The sequence below is a fragment of the Amblyomma mixtum genome, chromosome 1 (assembly GCF_055824585.1).
Source record: "Amblyomma mixtum isolate Tamu chromosome 1, ASM5582458v1, whole genome shotgun sequence".
Lineage (NCBI taxonomy): Eukaryota > Metazoa > Arthropoda > Arachnida > Ixodida > Ixodidae > Amblyomma > Amblyomma mixtum.
In genome coordinates this window covers 245,340,220-245,356,199 of record NC_143012.1, presented here as the reverse complement: position 1 = coordinate 245,356,199, position 15,980 = coordinate 245,340,220, and the positions used below count along the sequence as shown (strand labels likewise).

The 15,980-nt window shown below is 46.9% G+C and overlaps 1 protein-coding gene across 7 annotated transcripts in view; it reads left to right on the top strand.

Annotated features, from left to right (window-relative positions):
• Orp8 (Oxysterol-binding protein-related protein 8) overlaps positions 1-15,980 on the top strand; it is a 111,036-nt gene that overhangs the window by 66,099 nt on the left and 28,957 nt on the right. For 2 of the 7 annotated variants that reach the window (XM_089565629.1, XM_089565632.1), the window contains exons 4-8: positions 10,274-10,341; positions 10,728-10,793; positions 11,853-12,044; positions 13,702-13,824; positions 13,968-14,316. In XM_089565629.1, coding sequence (XP_089421755.1) covers positions 10,274-10,341; positions 10,728-10,793; positions 11,853-12,044; positions 13,702-13,824; positions 13,968-14,316 — 798 coding nt within the window. Of the gene's footprint in view, positions 1-4,566; positions 4,930-6,236; positions 6,584-10,273; positions 10,342-10,703; positions 10,794-11,852; positions 12,045-13,701; positions 13,825-13,967; positions 14,317-15,980 lie in introns of those variants that run through there. The other 5 variants (XM_089565633.1, XM_089565634.1, XM_089565631.1 and 2 more) reach the window with 5 other exon arrangements.

The following is a 15,980-nucleotide window of genomic DNA, read 5'->3' as shown; positions in this document are numbered from 1 at the left end:
CAGTCGCATACACCAACGAGAAACGTGAACTGTTTGAATATCCCGCGCTCTCTGACGTCGCATATCCGTGGCACCCAAACAACCCTTGCTCGCTATGCCTAAGCAGCTGTCCAAATCCAGAAGGAAATATAATTTGTGGTGCGGGCATCATGAGACAAATAAGTTTCATGCGCCATTCATTTACCGTGAACGTGAGACATCCGCCATGTTGCCCGACTATGTCCGGTGTTGGTGGCCGCGCTATTCGCCGGTTTTGAATTGTGTCGTCCAATGAGCGAACGAACCATAGCCCGTTTTGGTTCTGCGCATGCGCCCTGACGACCCGCTATTCTATGATCACCTTAATTGAGAGTAGCCGGCTCTTCCTCATCACCTGCGTCCCTTTGCAGACTGGTCTGAATGAACAGCGCGAAAGCTCTGCCGGGAAGTGCGCCATAGAGTGCAGTTGTATGTTTTGACTTTGCTTGTACGTCGCAGCTGTCACCAGTTCGCTCAACGCTTGAACGCGACTACGCTGGCCTTCCTCCAGTTTCGCAGACATGGTTTTAAACGCTGCAAGTTTTTTCGCGTCGTCTGCTTTCCCGCTCATGCGAGCAGACAACACGGGCGCTAAGGGACGCGGCTCGGGAAGGTGTAATGTATATGATATGGTATAGTTATTTATTACTGTTACAGCGCCCACGAGGCATTAGAATAGAGCGATCGACAGCGTATGTCTGACACTCAACATGGCAGCAGGGTGAGGCGTCGTAATAAAAAGCTCTCAACAAGGCTTCGTGCATCACTAACTCGGAACATGTCTACGCAGCGCGTTTAAATATACGGTTGCAGACGAAGAAACAGATTGTCGCTCCACCGACTTCTAAAGGGACATGCGGATGACATCATCCAATTTTCATTCTTTTTAAAAATCGTTTTTTTTTGTGTGTGTGTGTGCCTTTTTCTGGCTATGTTGACGTTTGTCAGGCAGCAGAAGACGCATTTATTGACGAGAAATGTGTATTTAAAAATTTTCTCGCCTCTGGGTTCAAACTCGTGACGTCACGGCCGGAAAGGACTCTGTGGTCGCCATTTCCTGATTTCCTGAACCGTGATCCTGATTGACCGTGTAGCGTAGCTTCAAGGATCAGTACTTAATAAACTGTCTTAAGCTCCACTTTTAGTGGTATTAGCTTGTCTGCCATTAGAACGCGATAATCTGCCGTATGCAGGTAAACTTCAATTTGTGACCAGTATAGGTATACCTATGTATAGCGGCATGAATGACAGTTTACCAATATCCCCCAAAAGAAAAGCATACAATAGCTGTATCTTACCGGTACTCACCTGTGAGACACAAACGTGGAAGCTTACGAAAAGGGTTCAGCTTAAGGTAAGGACAACGCAGAGAGGTGTGGAAAGAAAAGTGATAGGTGTAACTTTAAGAGACCTGAAGCGGGCAGAGTTGGTGAGGGAACAAAAGCGGGTTACTGACATTCCAGTCAAAATCAGGAGGAATAAATGGGCTTGGGCAGGGCATGTAATGCGAAGGCACAATAACCGCTGGCCCTTCAGGGTAACGGAGTGGATTCCAAGAGAAGGCAAGCATAGCAGGGGGCGGCAGAAAGTTACGTGGGCGGATAAGATTAAGAAGTTTGCGGGGATACGGTGGCCGCAACTGGCAAAGGACAGGGTTAATTGGAGAGACATGGGAGAGGCCTTCGCCCCTGCAGTGGGCGTAGTCGGGCTGATGATGCATAGCGGAATGAACTCGATGGCATTTTAAAACGCAATTCTGTATTCGTTACCGTATTTCCTTCCTGGGGCTCATCGATCATTCTTTTCTCTTGCGAAATTTCCCGGGCACAAGTAAAACGGACACACCGCCTGTTCCCATTAGCAATCAGCGCAGCCCTGCCGGTACGGTATTAGCATGTTTGATTATCCGGTCTCTCCGAGGAAGGCGGAAGGTTGTCTTTTCTTTGCTACGACGCACACGGCCTTGGATTGCGCCTTATGTCGAAAGTACTGTGTAAACTTTGAATATTCAAAGTGGGGCTGTTCGCACGCGCGCACACTCTGCATGCATAATCGCGTTGTTCGATTTCGATTCCTTATAACTCGGTTTTTACGTCACTGCTTTCGCTTGCTCTTTCACGCGTTGTGATGTCGCATTTACCGTCTAAAGTACTCCTTATTGGCTGCTGTTATTTTAAAACCGTGTTCATGTGGTCGCTGCGTAGAAGGCCTCGGATAACTTTTAAGGCGGAAGCCTTTAATGCCTCATCGTTGTAAGCAGGAGTTGTCGACAGAAATGTCACGCTTTTCAATTGGTCGAAACGGTCGTGACGTCACAGTGCGCGAATTTCAAACGGGACCAATTGTACTTTGGCTAGTAACCATGCAACCAATTGAAGGGATCGTATAGTGATGCTTTAAGTAAGTGGGACTGAGTTTAGTTAATTGCTTACTTAACCAATTAGCCTTTCTAGTCAGACCAGATAAATAAATAAAACCGAGTAGGAAATTGGCCGAGCTCGGGAATCGAACCCGAGCACGCTACCACTCCGCCATGCCTGCTCGATGGTTTGTAATGAACAAAGGCACGTCTAGTGAACAAGGTGTCTTCGTTCACTCCCATCTTCCTCCCTTCCCGTTACAGCGAGGTTTAGGTGTCCGCCGAGATATGAGAGACAGATACATTTCCTTTCCTCAAAAACCAATTTACCGACGAGCAAGGCGTAGAACCGAACGGGCGATGGCGTTGTATGGACTCTCTAGCAGTGTTGCAAGACGCTGTCGTGTTCCGCTCTTAGAGGCGAAGCTTAACATCTTAACCACACATCAGTGACACAAGCAGCAACACCGCGCTTATGGCTTTCGACTCACCGCACTTTAGGTCAACAAAGTGCCCCCCGGAATTTTATTTTTTTTTTGTCTTCGTTTGCTCTGGGCTTCCGTAGACGTTTTGTGGGTTATGCTGTGCGAAGTAAACATTGGGTGTCGTGTTGGGTATTCGAAGTAAATGTAGTGTAAATAAAATATGCGGGTGGAAAAAGGGGGAGGGAGTGTTTAAGTTTCAAGTTATTATGTAGCCGATGAATAGCGGAGCAAACATAAATACGGCCATGAAAGAAACGCGGCCGACGTCTGATACCCGCAAGCGCGCTTCGCCGCATGCATGTGCTGCGTAATGTGAAGCCCCTCTTGCGGGAGTTTTATTAATTTTTTTTTTGTGCTCCTTCGGCCGAGGTTCTATAACGAAACGAAGTGAAGAACAAGAAAGTAAGACTCGATTGAGGGCGCCGGTTCCTGTGCAACTTGCTCAGATAAAAAGTTGAAACGCTGAGTTTTATTTTTGTATCTGGTTTGCTTCTTCTTGTTCCAGGCAGTGAAGAACAAGCTTGCGCGAAAGCCAACTTTCTACAGTGCCCGCGTAATACGAATCGCACTTCCGCGATTTCGAAATTTGTCCGACCGAGAAAAAAAAAAGCTAACGTCGCCAGTGACGCGAGTTTTTTTTTTAAATTTATTCATTCCGCAGATATACGGTTATTTGTCGCGCTGTTTTCAATTCAAAACTCCCTCCTCCCCATATTTGCCTCGGAAAGAAAAGCAATGAGCAGGGCTCTTGGCGTACCCGTCACGTGGCCTAAATAAACAGTGTGTCGCAATTCGTATGAACGTGGGGGATATCAATGTCCCCGTCACTGCTGTCGTTGCTGCCTGCTTTCCTCTCCCGCTGTTCCTTCTGCCTTCGCGTTTAAATTGAAAACCGTGTCTTCCGCCTATCCTGTTCTTGCGAAAAAAAAAATGCAAAGTCAAGGCCGGAGCGCGGTCGACCAAATCTCGACCGTGGCTCGAGCGCTTGGCGTGGCGCAATGTGGGAGGAACGGCGGAAACTGGAGAGTCGGCGCGGGATAATTTCTTCCCCCATAGCGCAGCCTTGAGCGCGCTGCCGATAGCTCTCTTGCGCCGCCCCCCTACACTTTGTACTACCCCTCCCCCCCTCCCTCCCCTTATTTTCCTCTGCTTTCTCTTGCCTTGTTTTTGTCCTTCCGCGTCGCTCTGCAAGTGGCGGTAGTTGCTGCGACGAACGAGACGACTGCGCATGCGCGGCGCTGTCGATGCGCGCGCGCCCCCTCAGCGACTTGTGGGTCAGTTCTGCTTTCGCTTTCTGTGCGTGCTTTCGCCTGCGCCTCCGTTTCGTGCACATACGCGAGTGTGTCGCAGGCTCCGACGAAGCCGCGCTGAAACCTCTATCTTTCTTTCTCCCGAGCTCCCGTTCCATCTCAGGCCGGAGAGTGCCAAGTATTCACGTGTGCAGCTCTGATTTTCGTTTGTATTCTCTGTCTCGCGTTTACCCTTTTCGCCCGCTTGGTCGACGTTTTAGCGTGCCTTTCCGAAGCTGCGAGCGGGCAAACTGAGAGGGCTGCGGAGTCGCAAAAGAAAGAGGAGCGTTTATTTTGAGGGCTCAGTTCCATTCGCTCTTCTTGTTTTGCTTGCGATATATCTCCCTCCGGGCCGAACGCTGGCCTTGGTGGAGGCGGGTAAAAAGATAAAAAAAAAGTAATAATAATAATGCTAGGAGCCAGTTCGAGAGAAAAATTGGGAGCTCTCTAGTAGCTGGCTCCAAAATTTGGAAGCTCTGGCGAGCGTGTACCCCCCGTTTATCTTTCCTTGTTCCTTTTTTTTTTTTGTTCTCCGCGCGACTCTCTACAGAGTGCCTCTCGGTAATAACGGTGCATGGAAACTCCATACTATACGTGGCTCGCGGCCCTCTGTCGCCGCCGCCGCGCTACCTGGCGGCGATCAGCGCCTCGGGGAGCAGACGACAAAGACTCGCCGCGCTCGGGCTTTTGTACCGGGAGGCGGCTGGCTCGCATTGTTCGACGACTCGGGGCGCCTTTGCGCGCGAACCTCGCATCTTGCCCTGGCCCGTAAGCGGCGGTGAGTGCATCTGTGTGTAAGCTCGACATTGGAAGCCTGCCGATGCCCTGCAGTATATCGACGCTTCTTCTAGGAACGTCGTCGTCTTCCGTAGCGCGCTCGCCACACATCCCGGGACGTATTTTGAGGCGTATCGACTCCGAGACGAGCGCTTCGAAAGGGCGCTGCCGCGAAGAAGTTGCTCCGACCGGCGAGATGCTTCGTCGGAGCTCTGTTTTCCGGAGGGTCGGGCTTGGCTGCTTTCTTTTATCTTTTTTTTTTTCGCGTCGCCCAGGTGAGAGAGCGCGTGCGGCTTTCGTTTTGCGGTCCAGGCGCGCTCGCTCAGGTTTGGTTTCGATGCCGATTCTACCGGAAGCATTCGTTGGTGCCGCTGCGCTCCGTTTTGGAGTTTAGTGCTCGGACCTGCCGCTGTGCGCCTGCGCGAACGGCTTGGTGGCGCCACGTGACGTCCTTGTCACAGCAGCTGCTGTGATGCCAGCTGTTGTAGTGTGTGTCGAGCTCGAACACTCTACTCTGACACGCGAAGAAAGAAAAAAAAAAGTAATGCATGAATAAGAAAGAATGTTTTCGTTGCGCACCTGTCGATGAAATATGGGAAGGTTATGCTGTTGCACGCTGCATCGACAAACAAGACGCCGCGTAGTTGGTTGTGACACCGATACCTTGTCCCAGCCTGATTGCGTTGGTGACAGTGATGACTGTAAGTTGGTCTCTTGTTATTATTTTTTTTTTGCTGATGTCAAGTGTTTATATTAGACTGTTCGCAATGTCATGTAAAGTGCTTTGCCATGCTGCTTTGTCGTTTAACCCACGAGTTTTGCATGTGATCCTGTCAGTTTTGTGTGCGGCTTGTTAATTTAATTACGTAATAATCGATTTTTTTTTTCTAAAGAGGTCTTGCAGATTATGTCACGATATCGCTGTTGTTCGCCACTGCCCCTTGCGAGAAAGAAACGCGACGGACTTATAATAATGCATCGTTTCTGGAAAAAGTGCACGTTTTCCCAACTGTTGTCCGCTTTCACTACTCCGACAGCTCGGGCGACCCAGGCGGTGTCAGTGGGTCACTCAGGTTTCTCCGCTTTAATTGGTGCGGGCGCACGCCGGGGCTGGGCCGGTGTCGATAATTGTGTCCGGGAGCATTGAGGATGAGGGGGGTGGGGCATCTACTACGCTACTGCGCCCATCACCACTCTACGAGCTGCAGACGATTGCGCCGCGGCGGGCAGCGGAAGGATGAACAGTGGCTCCCCCTGGCGGCGATCGCCGGAGCTCACGCGGTCGGCTTCGCTTTCTGTCGCGAGCGGCTCTTTGCGGCCGGGGAGCTGGCGAGGGAGAGAGGGCGGATGGATCCTCCCGTTTGAGGGATGCGGCTCAGGGATGCTGCCCCCACTCGCGGGAGGAGGAGGAGCGGCCGGATAAACAGGGATCCGGAGGCGGGGGATTTAGGGAGAAAAGGGGCCGCGTAGGCGGCGGCGCTTGCCTGGGCGCGCTAGGCCTGCCGTTGCTTTCCGAGTGCGTCGGCGGTGGCGGCTGCTGCGGCGGCGGCCCTTGCCTGCTCCGTGGAGCCCGATCATGAAGCGGGGTTCGAGTGAGCACAAGATCGCCAAGAGACCCACGTGCATAGTTGGAGGCGGCTATTCGTCCGCCCGAGGTGTGTGCGCGCGTGTTTGTATGAGTGTGCATGACTGCGTGTGTAGAAGTGGTAGGTCGGTGTCCGAGCGCCCGTGCTTTTCGTGGGCTGTGAGAGCCTTCCCGTGGCTATTGGTAGACCGTGTCGCTGATGGCGCCTGGTGCTCGGCCGTTGTGTGCGTTTGAGCTTGAAAACCTTTCCCTCTAGTAGTTTAATGCAGTGCTGCATTCGGCTGCATGTGGTAAGGATGTTAACGCGTGTTCATCGCTTGCGTGGCAACAAACCGCAAACCATGATAAGCTTGTTTTATGCTGGCTGGATTTGGCTGACTTTTTTAGGCCATGCTTTCAGTAAGAATTGGATATACCATAGTTGTATACTGGTGGGCAATGTCCGCTATCGAATGCTACCTATTAATTCACTTCTCTTGTGCTATTGTTTTCTCCTTTTGCATTACTTATTCATGGCATGATTTATTGCTGTAGCAGTTATGTCTGCTTATGAAATGGCAGTTTTGTAAACATTTGGCGCATGTTTCATTTGGTGCATTTCTTGTGATAGTACTGCTCCGAGCTTTTTCAGCTTGCATGCTGTTTTATCTGTTGATTCATATGTGTAGTTTCCACTCTCCTATATGTCGCTGCTGTTCACTATTCCTTGATTGTTCTGGTCAGCCTGTATATGACCTTCATAATTTTGGCCTTCAAGCTTCGAACTCGACGAGCCTTTTGATGTTTTGCAATGAAAATAAATTCAGCACTATTTTTTTTGAGGGACTGGCACAAAAACACGCTTAACATGTGTGAGTTGAATGCAATACTCTCCTCAAATGTACTGGGACTAAATTCATGTGCTTTTGGTCATGAGTGAATATCCTGCATTTAACATACTTGGGATGTCACACACATTCTGGTGTGGCTGTTTAGAATTGTGGAGAGGCTGCACAGCAACAATAGTGTCTTTTGACTTTGATGGGCTACTTTACGGTTGGCCATTCCAGAAGGTTCTGTGAGGTGTTTTTCCTGTTTATACTCTGATTATCGGTCTTGCGGAGAGGTGCATCTGTACTAAAGTATTGGCATCTGTTGGAGCATGAGGTCCATTTAAAATCAAATGTCTCAAACCTGAGTTGAGGATGTTTACATTTATAATAGGCATTCTTTGGTGTATTAGTGACAACAAAAACAGCTGGATGCCTTCAGTAGCATTCTATGATTGTGCATATATTTGAAAAAAGAAGTATGTAGTGCAATGCTGCTGCCTTTCTTCAGAGCTGGCTACTCATTCAGCTTAAGGCATTTTAATGCAACTGTATGTCTAATTTAAAGGAATCAGCAAGGTAATAAATAGCATGGAGAACCTAATGCAGTGCAGTATATTTTGGCACATTATGTGAGGCTTTACTCAGATTTCAGCACTGTAACTGGATTGGGATAGCCTTGGCTTGTATTGAGTTCATAAGCTGTATGCACTGAATAGAGAGAATACACCAAATGGCTATTAGATCTGCTGGTTCCTTTCTATTTTGTAAATGCATGAGGAATTGCAATAAACAACGACACACAGAAGACAGGGCGGGCAAATAATTTTATTTGGAAGTGGTTGCCATGAAATATTGGACAAAGGTTGGTGCATGCGCCCAAGGACACATTCACAAAAATGCATGATAATTGCACGAAAAGCACTCAACTAACACTTTCTAGAGCAAAGAATAAATGCCATTTGACTTCCTTATGACTTTACAAAACAGAAACCAACTTGGTCGTAACATCTATTCCTAAAGGTTCCGACCTCTTTTTTTTTTTAAGGAAGGGTACAGTCATCGTTAATTTTCACTCGCATCTGTATAATAATGTTTATCACCTCTACTATTTTCCCCTACTGTGCAGCATAGATTCATTAGCAAAGACATCATACCAGTTCCTTTGTTTTGTTTTGGTAGTTGTATTTAGGAACTGGGTAGTAAAGTTACATGTTTGAAAGCATTTGTTCCTTTTGATCAACTCAAGTGCCGGTTGGTGCAGCTGTAGTTTTGTTGTTTCTTGTGGTTTTTGGGAGTTCACACAGAAATTGTGTTATAATAATACATATATGCTAAAAGCTGGAATGAATGGCAGAAGCATTTTTTCTTAACATTTTTTAACATGTTCTCTTGTTTTCTCATTTTAACGTATCAGTGATATGTAATATCAGTGATATGTAATATCAGTGATATGTAATATCAGTGATATGTAATATCAGTGATATGTAATATCAGTGATATGTAATATCAGTGAGTGATACGTAATACCACTGAGTGATACGTAATACCACTGAGTGATACGTAATACCACTGAGTGATACGTAATACCACTGAGTGATACGTAATACCACTGAGTGATACGTAATACCACTGAGTGATACGTAATACCACTGAGTGATACGTAATACCACTGAGTGATACGTAATACCACTGAGTGATACGTAATACCACTGAGTGATACGTAATACCACTGAGTGATACGTAATACCACTGAGTGATACGTAATATCAGTGATACATAATATCAGTGAGAGATTAAAGGGACACTGAGGAGAAATTGAAGTTGGCTTGTATCGACAGAATACCAGCTCCTGATTACAAAAACGCCACTCATACTGACAACAAATCTCTTGTAACGTAGAAAAGAGCAAGAACCAAAATACAGGTACCGCTGCCACAGGCCAAACTCGCAAGTACAAGCGTGATGAGATCATAGGACAAAACAGTGTTGCTAGAACGAATGGTTCTAGCAACACCAGGAACCGAGAAACCATGCATCACTGAGGCGCAGCCAATTCATGCGCAAATCTCCTTGACGTCGCCAGATGGCGCCACGTGCCCGGCTGCTACGCGCGCTCCTGAAGCATCGGGACAAATCAGCACCTGTTTTCCGGCGGTAGGCGGGCTCCCGGTATTCCGCTAGCGGTAACAAGGTACACGGTATGCTAAAGGTGTCTATTTGCGAGAACGTCGTTGACGACTTCGAGAACGAGATCCATCGTAACGCTGGCAAAACGCCAGTGCAAACGTAATCGAAGCGACTGTAGCGACGGCCGCAATAGCCGATAGATGCCTTCAACGTGCGGCTGGCGGTAGCTTTCTTTTCGGCTGCTGCTAGGCCGCACTGCTGGCCGCCAGAAATCACGGAGTCTGCGGTACATCATGCGCACGTCATGTTTCACGTCACTTAGTCCTGTGTCGTCATAGGAGAATCCCAAGTTTGAATCAAAGCGGCGGGAAAAACTTTTTCGACTTCGAATCCAAATTTCTTAGAAATAAATGCATCTTTCGCTGCCGGCCAAGTGGCAACAAAGCCATGACATGCCGAACTATCGGATTTTACTATAAAAAAAATATTAATAGTGCTCTCCTCAGTGTCCCTTTAAAGGAATGCTGCAGCTCAGTAAAAGGAGCGCTGGGCAACCACCCCCACAAAATGCTTTTTTTTATCAACGCAATAATCTCAACAGATATGCTGAGTCAAACGTACACAAAATTTTTTAAGCTTTCAAGATGCATCAAGGAGGCAATGTATGCATTAGTGAAACTTCTATGTCGTTGCACAGAGATGAGGTAGCATGCCTTTGTGATGACTTGTATATGTGGATTCCTTCCTTATTCCCGTATTTCTTTTATTTCTTTTCTAGCTTCGTCACGCTCAGTAAATTGTTTCTTCTTTCATCTGTATAGGCCCTGAGGCTAGCGGGGAAGAACCTCGTCTCTCGGACACACAGAGTACCACATCTTTATCACCAAAAGTGAGCCTTAAATCTGTTTTCCATTACTCTTAGCTTACTTTGAGGGTTTCTGATTTTTTTCCCTCTAACATTCTTCATAGCTCTTGCTCCTAAGGAGAGTTCGTGTGCTGCTTCATTTCCCCCTGAAAGTGTCTTATAAAAGTCAGCTGATTTTCATGAATGGCATCATTCACAAGGATATCAAAAAGGAGAAGTATTAGTTAAAAGAAGAAATTATCTCTTTCTGAGAGAAGTAGATGGTTCATTACTATGGACCTCTTGTCTTGAAGAAAAAGTGCTCATCATATTAGTAGCATGTAAGGTGTAAGTGCCTTTGATATTAACATAGATATTTTCTCTGCTGGCGACTTCTGGATTTTCAGCAATCTAACTGTGACTTTTCTAAGGGGGATATCATGGCTGGTGACTCGTCCCAACTGTCTGCGAAAATCGCCAAGAGGGAATCGTACAAGGTGAGTGTTTCATGTCTTTTCAGGTTTCTGCTTTTAGCTGTCATATTAGCCTTATGAAAATTCACAAAAAATCACTATTGAACACTTGTTCTTTATGTTCAGTGCATGCACTTTTTTTGACAGTGTAGAGAACACTCTTGCATTATTGCTGAGTATGCTATCCTAATTTGAACTCCAAGATGCTGTGGCAGCTTGTTGCAGGTTTTAAGGGTGGGAAATGCCGCCTGAATTAGATAGGGCGCTCTGCATTATATCCAGCTGCATCTTTTTTTTTTGATGCAATTGGTACATGAAGGTGGAATCAGTGCAAGACCTGACTGTGTTGTTAAGCTCCACTTTGCATTATTATTTTAGTATCGTATTTATTTGTTGATTTACTGATTGATTTTTGAGCATATAGCTGATATTTTCTTGTAGGCCATGATTCAGTGCATTTGCTCACGCATACAAAATAGTAACTGCACACAGACTCCTTCGTTACTGTCATAGAGGCTTGATGCTTTGGTACTAGTGTGGGATCAGTAATGAAAGAAGTGTTTTGTGGTACATATTACCCAGATGGCACTGTGATCGTTTAACTGTGCTACTAAAAGCTGCTGGCATGGGTAGCTTGGTTCTTGAAAAGCAAGGGCACACTATGAGCGGTGAGTTACGAGCACTCAGTTCATAGCATTCCATATCTTGGTGTGTCGGGCATGGCACAACACGAGCAGAGATGAGAGTGACCTCATCTGAGCTGGCATGCTTGTGCTGCAATATATGCAATGGCAGGTTGCCAGGCATTGCATCTGCTTGTATTGCCAGAAACGATCCCTGTAGCAATCTGCTTATCTCTTTCTCGTTCACATTGCCAGTGGGTGTGACTGCCCCTGCTGTCTCTGTGGCTTGCGCTTGTACCAACCGACAATAACTGAATCAGTTATATATTTAAGTGTAACATGTACGCTGTTTTACTTATACTTTAACTCTGAGTAGTTTTGTGAAGGTGTCATGTTTTGTATGTGAGAAATTGCTTCCAGGATAGGGTGGGAATTTGAGCTGTTGCCTGAAACACTGCAGGCACAGCGGAAGCACTATCGATGCGAAAAGAAGCGGGTTGCCATGGAGCTGTCCAGCACGTTGACGGACCCCTCCATCATTGTGCTGGCTGACTGGCTGAAGGTTAGGGGCACCCTCAAGGGCTGGACAAAACTATGGTGTGTGCTCAAGCCGGGCTTGCTGCTGCTCTACAAGACCCCCAAGATTGCCAAGGTCAGTGCTCCTGGAGCAGGGGCTCATGTTAATCTTTAGGTTGCATCGCAGCGGGGTTTAATCGTAGTCATCTGTATGGAAAAAAATCATTCTTGCATTGGTTGTGATGAAGACCAGCACTTGATAGTGCTCTCATAAAAATTGCTGCAAAGTATTTTTTGTCATGTTCTTTGGTTGTTGCTGCCAACATGTAGCCTTATCACTTTGTGTTTGCTATGTGAGATGTGACCCGAGAGCTGTGGAAATGTCATGGTCATGCACAGCATTTTCTGCAATGTTTGGGATTGTTGTTGGTGTTTTAGGTGCCTTTTGTCAAAAGTTCGTTGCCATCTGTGAATTAAGTATAACCGAAAGCGATGGCCAATCTTGACTCCTTCTTCCGTTGAAGCACTTGTTACTATGGCCACCACTGAGTTGTGTTCTGTGTAGAAATAAGTTTGCTTGTATTTACTTTAGAAGGCTTCTGCTGACCTGCCCGTTGTAGCAGCAGGCAGTACAGGCAGACGGTACAGGCAGGACACTGTTATTTTCCATGCTTTTTCTAGCCCTCTCTAATGTATGTCCTCCTGCCCTCAGAACTCTCTTCACCACCATGTGACAGTATCTGTTCTGCAGTATATAATTCAAAGCAGTAAGTGGTCCAGAATCTTGGTGGCTTTTCTACAAGAATGCGCTGGTTCTGGAGGCAAGTGTGCAAAAATAAGAGGTGAAGCTGTGATTTAGTTGTGCTGTACTAGATATGCCGCAGTAACGATTTTTTTTGTTTTTATCAGCTTTGTTATCATTTTTTTGTTTAATGGTGTGTTCCAGTCGGGAACCTGCAGCAGAGCCCTGAATCTGAGAAGGAGCACAAAATCGTCTCGGCCAGTAAGAACTCAGGATTTGAATCTAAATTGAGCCGCTGCAGTTGCTTAGTTATTATGGTGTTCACCTGCCGTCCTGAAAGACGCAGATTTGATGCTGGCCGCGGCGGTTGTATTTAAATAGATGCGAAATGCTAGAGGCCAGTGTGCTGTGCGATGTCAGTGCACATTAAAGAACCCAAGGGGGTCGAAATTATCCAGAGCCCTCCACTACAGCATCCCTCATAGCTTGAGTCGCTTTGGGATGTTAAAACGCATAAAATCAAACCAATCTGAATTGCCCCTTCCAGTACGCCTTTCGGTTCACAGAGCAAGAAAACTTGCTATGGGTCACTGATTGGAATATGCCAGTATGACTCGCTGCTCTTAATCAGTTCTTCCCGCTTTGGCATTGGCTTTCCCAGCTGCTTGGCAGTGGCAGTTTTACATCTTGCCCCCCCCCCCCCCCCCTCCCCTCCCCCAACCCCCTGCTTTTTTTTTGACATGATAGCTAAAAGGCCCCGTTATGCAGAAATTTCGCATCTTCATTGTTGGCGTTGGCGGCGTTTTGAGTGATAACTAGGGTGGTGTAGGGTGGCCCAGGCAGCCACCCCTTGAGAAGCAACCTAGGCGGGCTGCATAGGTCACATGATCTTGTGGCTACATCACAACCTACCCACCGTATTGTGAGCAAACTAACCACCCTGGCAGGTGGCAGTAAATCAATGGTTGATCGTGAGAGGTTGCTCGGGCAGGTTCCTTGATCACTGTGATCAGATGCTGTTCTGAAGCACATTCTTTTCTTCCTTCTGCAGAGTAGCCAGTGGGTTGGGACTGTGTTGCTGAATGCATGCGAGCTGATAGAGCGGCCCTCCAAGAAGGACGGATTTTGCTTCAAGATCTTTCATCCACTTGAACAGTCCATCTGGGCATCACGGGTATGTTGTCTGTGGCTTTTGTAGGGCCTTTCTACATATACCCACATAGCTTTGTGATGCAGCCATTCGGTGCATGTGATGTGGAGTTTATGCACATGATCTGGGTTTTAACTGCCCTCTTTTGCTCTTGCTGGGAACCACAGGGTCCTCGGAACGAGGCCATTGGGGCCCTGGTGCAGCCTCTGCCAGTGAGCCACCTCATCTTCCGGGCGCCCTCGGAGGCAGCCGGCAAGTGCTGGATGGACGCCCTGGAGCTCTCGCTGCGTTGCTCCTCGCTGCTCCTGCGCTCCATGACGTCGGGACACCTGCGCAGCAGCAGTAGTGGCACTGCGACTGGGGGCGGGGGAACTGCTCGGGACTCCGCCTCTGTGACTGGAGTCGGTGGCGGGGCCGAGGCGGAGCTTTCGATGGTGGCCAGCACGCCCACCACCATCCCGTCGCAGCAGCGGCACTGGAACGAGAGTGACCTTGAGAACCACTTCAGAGACCAAGGTGGGTGGGCATTGTGGGGAAGTTGCTGGAGAGAGACAGGAGTTTTAGGTTCGGGCGCATTAGTGGTAAAATAAATTTATTGAGCCAAAAGATAGAGTTTCACTGGTGATGTAGAGATAGGAAGGCTTCAAAAATACTGCTATGGTTAATGGTTTGAGTACCCACCTTGTTTGCAGAAAATTCACGGTTCGTTCGCCGGTGATGCTGAGTACCCAGCAGCTTCCAATGGGTGCTACAAGTTTTCCTCTGTTCTCATGCTCAGCATCTCTGGGATGAAATGCCTGGGAAATAGGTCTTCGACCAAAATTTGTGCAGACCAAAACATATTAGCCATGACACTGTTTGGCCAAGCTGCCCTTCATTAAATTATCATCTTAGCTGTAGTTATCATCACCATCAGCTTTTGGATTTGAGTCCAATAATAATTTGTTAAGCAGTTAATCTGGACCTTCTAGTGTACAGATTCACAAGTTATAATTTCAAGTAGTCACAACAGTGCGGCCTCCAACCTCCAAGATTGGAGGCCATGGTGCACTGCCACCACTAACATTTAGTAAATGGCCAGATTTATTCTATTACAACTTTTTTTTTTTTTTTTTTCATGCGAAGACATATCATGTGACAGTAATATGGCGTTCTGTTGCAGAGTTCATCTCATTGCATGCATTGTGCAACACATGTAGGAATTGCTTGGAATTGCTTGCCCAACAACACTTTATCATCTCTTGTTTGATCAGTCTCTAATGCTGGAGATCACTGCACTGTAATGGAGGGTGGGATTGTGGCTGTCAATGCAGGAATTTTTTTAGCAACTTTTTTTTAATTTTGTTTCGACATGGTGAGAGCACCAAGAGAGCATTTCTGCGCTTTGTACACATAGAATTTAGTCTTAGTCCCATGAATTCTGTGATATGCCCCGAGTAGGGACGGTCTGGTTAAATGGAGTAATTAATTACCCTTTAGCTACCGAACACATGTAGCATCCCAAGGGAATAAAGTGGTTTTCATGAATGAAGCCCTCTTGATTCTTCAACTCAAAATTAGGTAGGTTACATTGGCAGGTTTTCTATCTAAACTGCAAGCAATTAGCAGATAGTGAACTCATAGAGATATGTGTTAATCATGAGAAAAGAATGGGGGAAACTCATGGAAACTCGGATCTGAAGTGTTGACGTCTGCATAGTGGTGATTGAAGTGGGGTGACATGGAGAAGCATTGAATAGCCTGTGGCTCCTGCATGTTCCTATGTTTTCTTGCTATCACTGCTGAGCAGAGAAAGCACTTTGACAAAGACAAAGTACTGGAACCATTACGATGGATTGTTTTGTGCATAAAAATGCAGTGAACTGCTGTAATTTTCACTGTGCCTGATAGCAATCGATAGAAACTTATTTAATTGAAAGGCAGGCTAAGGCCATCCTTAAAAACCAGGCTAGCGGCCGCAGAATGTGTTGCCCTGCAAAAGGCCAGCATGCAGTGCAGTGCAGTTCTTTATTTGCCCCTTTATCTCAGTGCATGTTGTGTGCGTTTTCTTCCTTTTTTTTTTCATGCCTGGTCAGAGATATTGAGCATCATGAAAGCACTGCAGTTAGTTTAAGAAATTTTCCAAGCTGATGACTACTGTCCCTGATTGCAGATGACGGAGGTAGCAGTCCAGGCTGAAA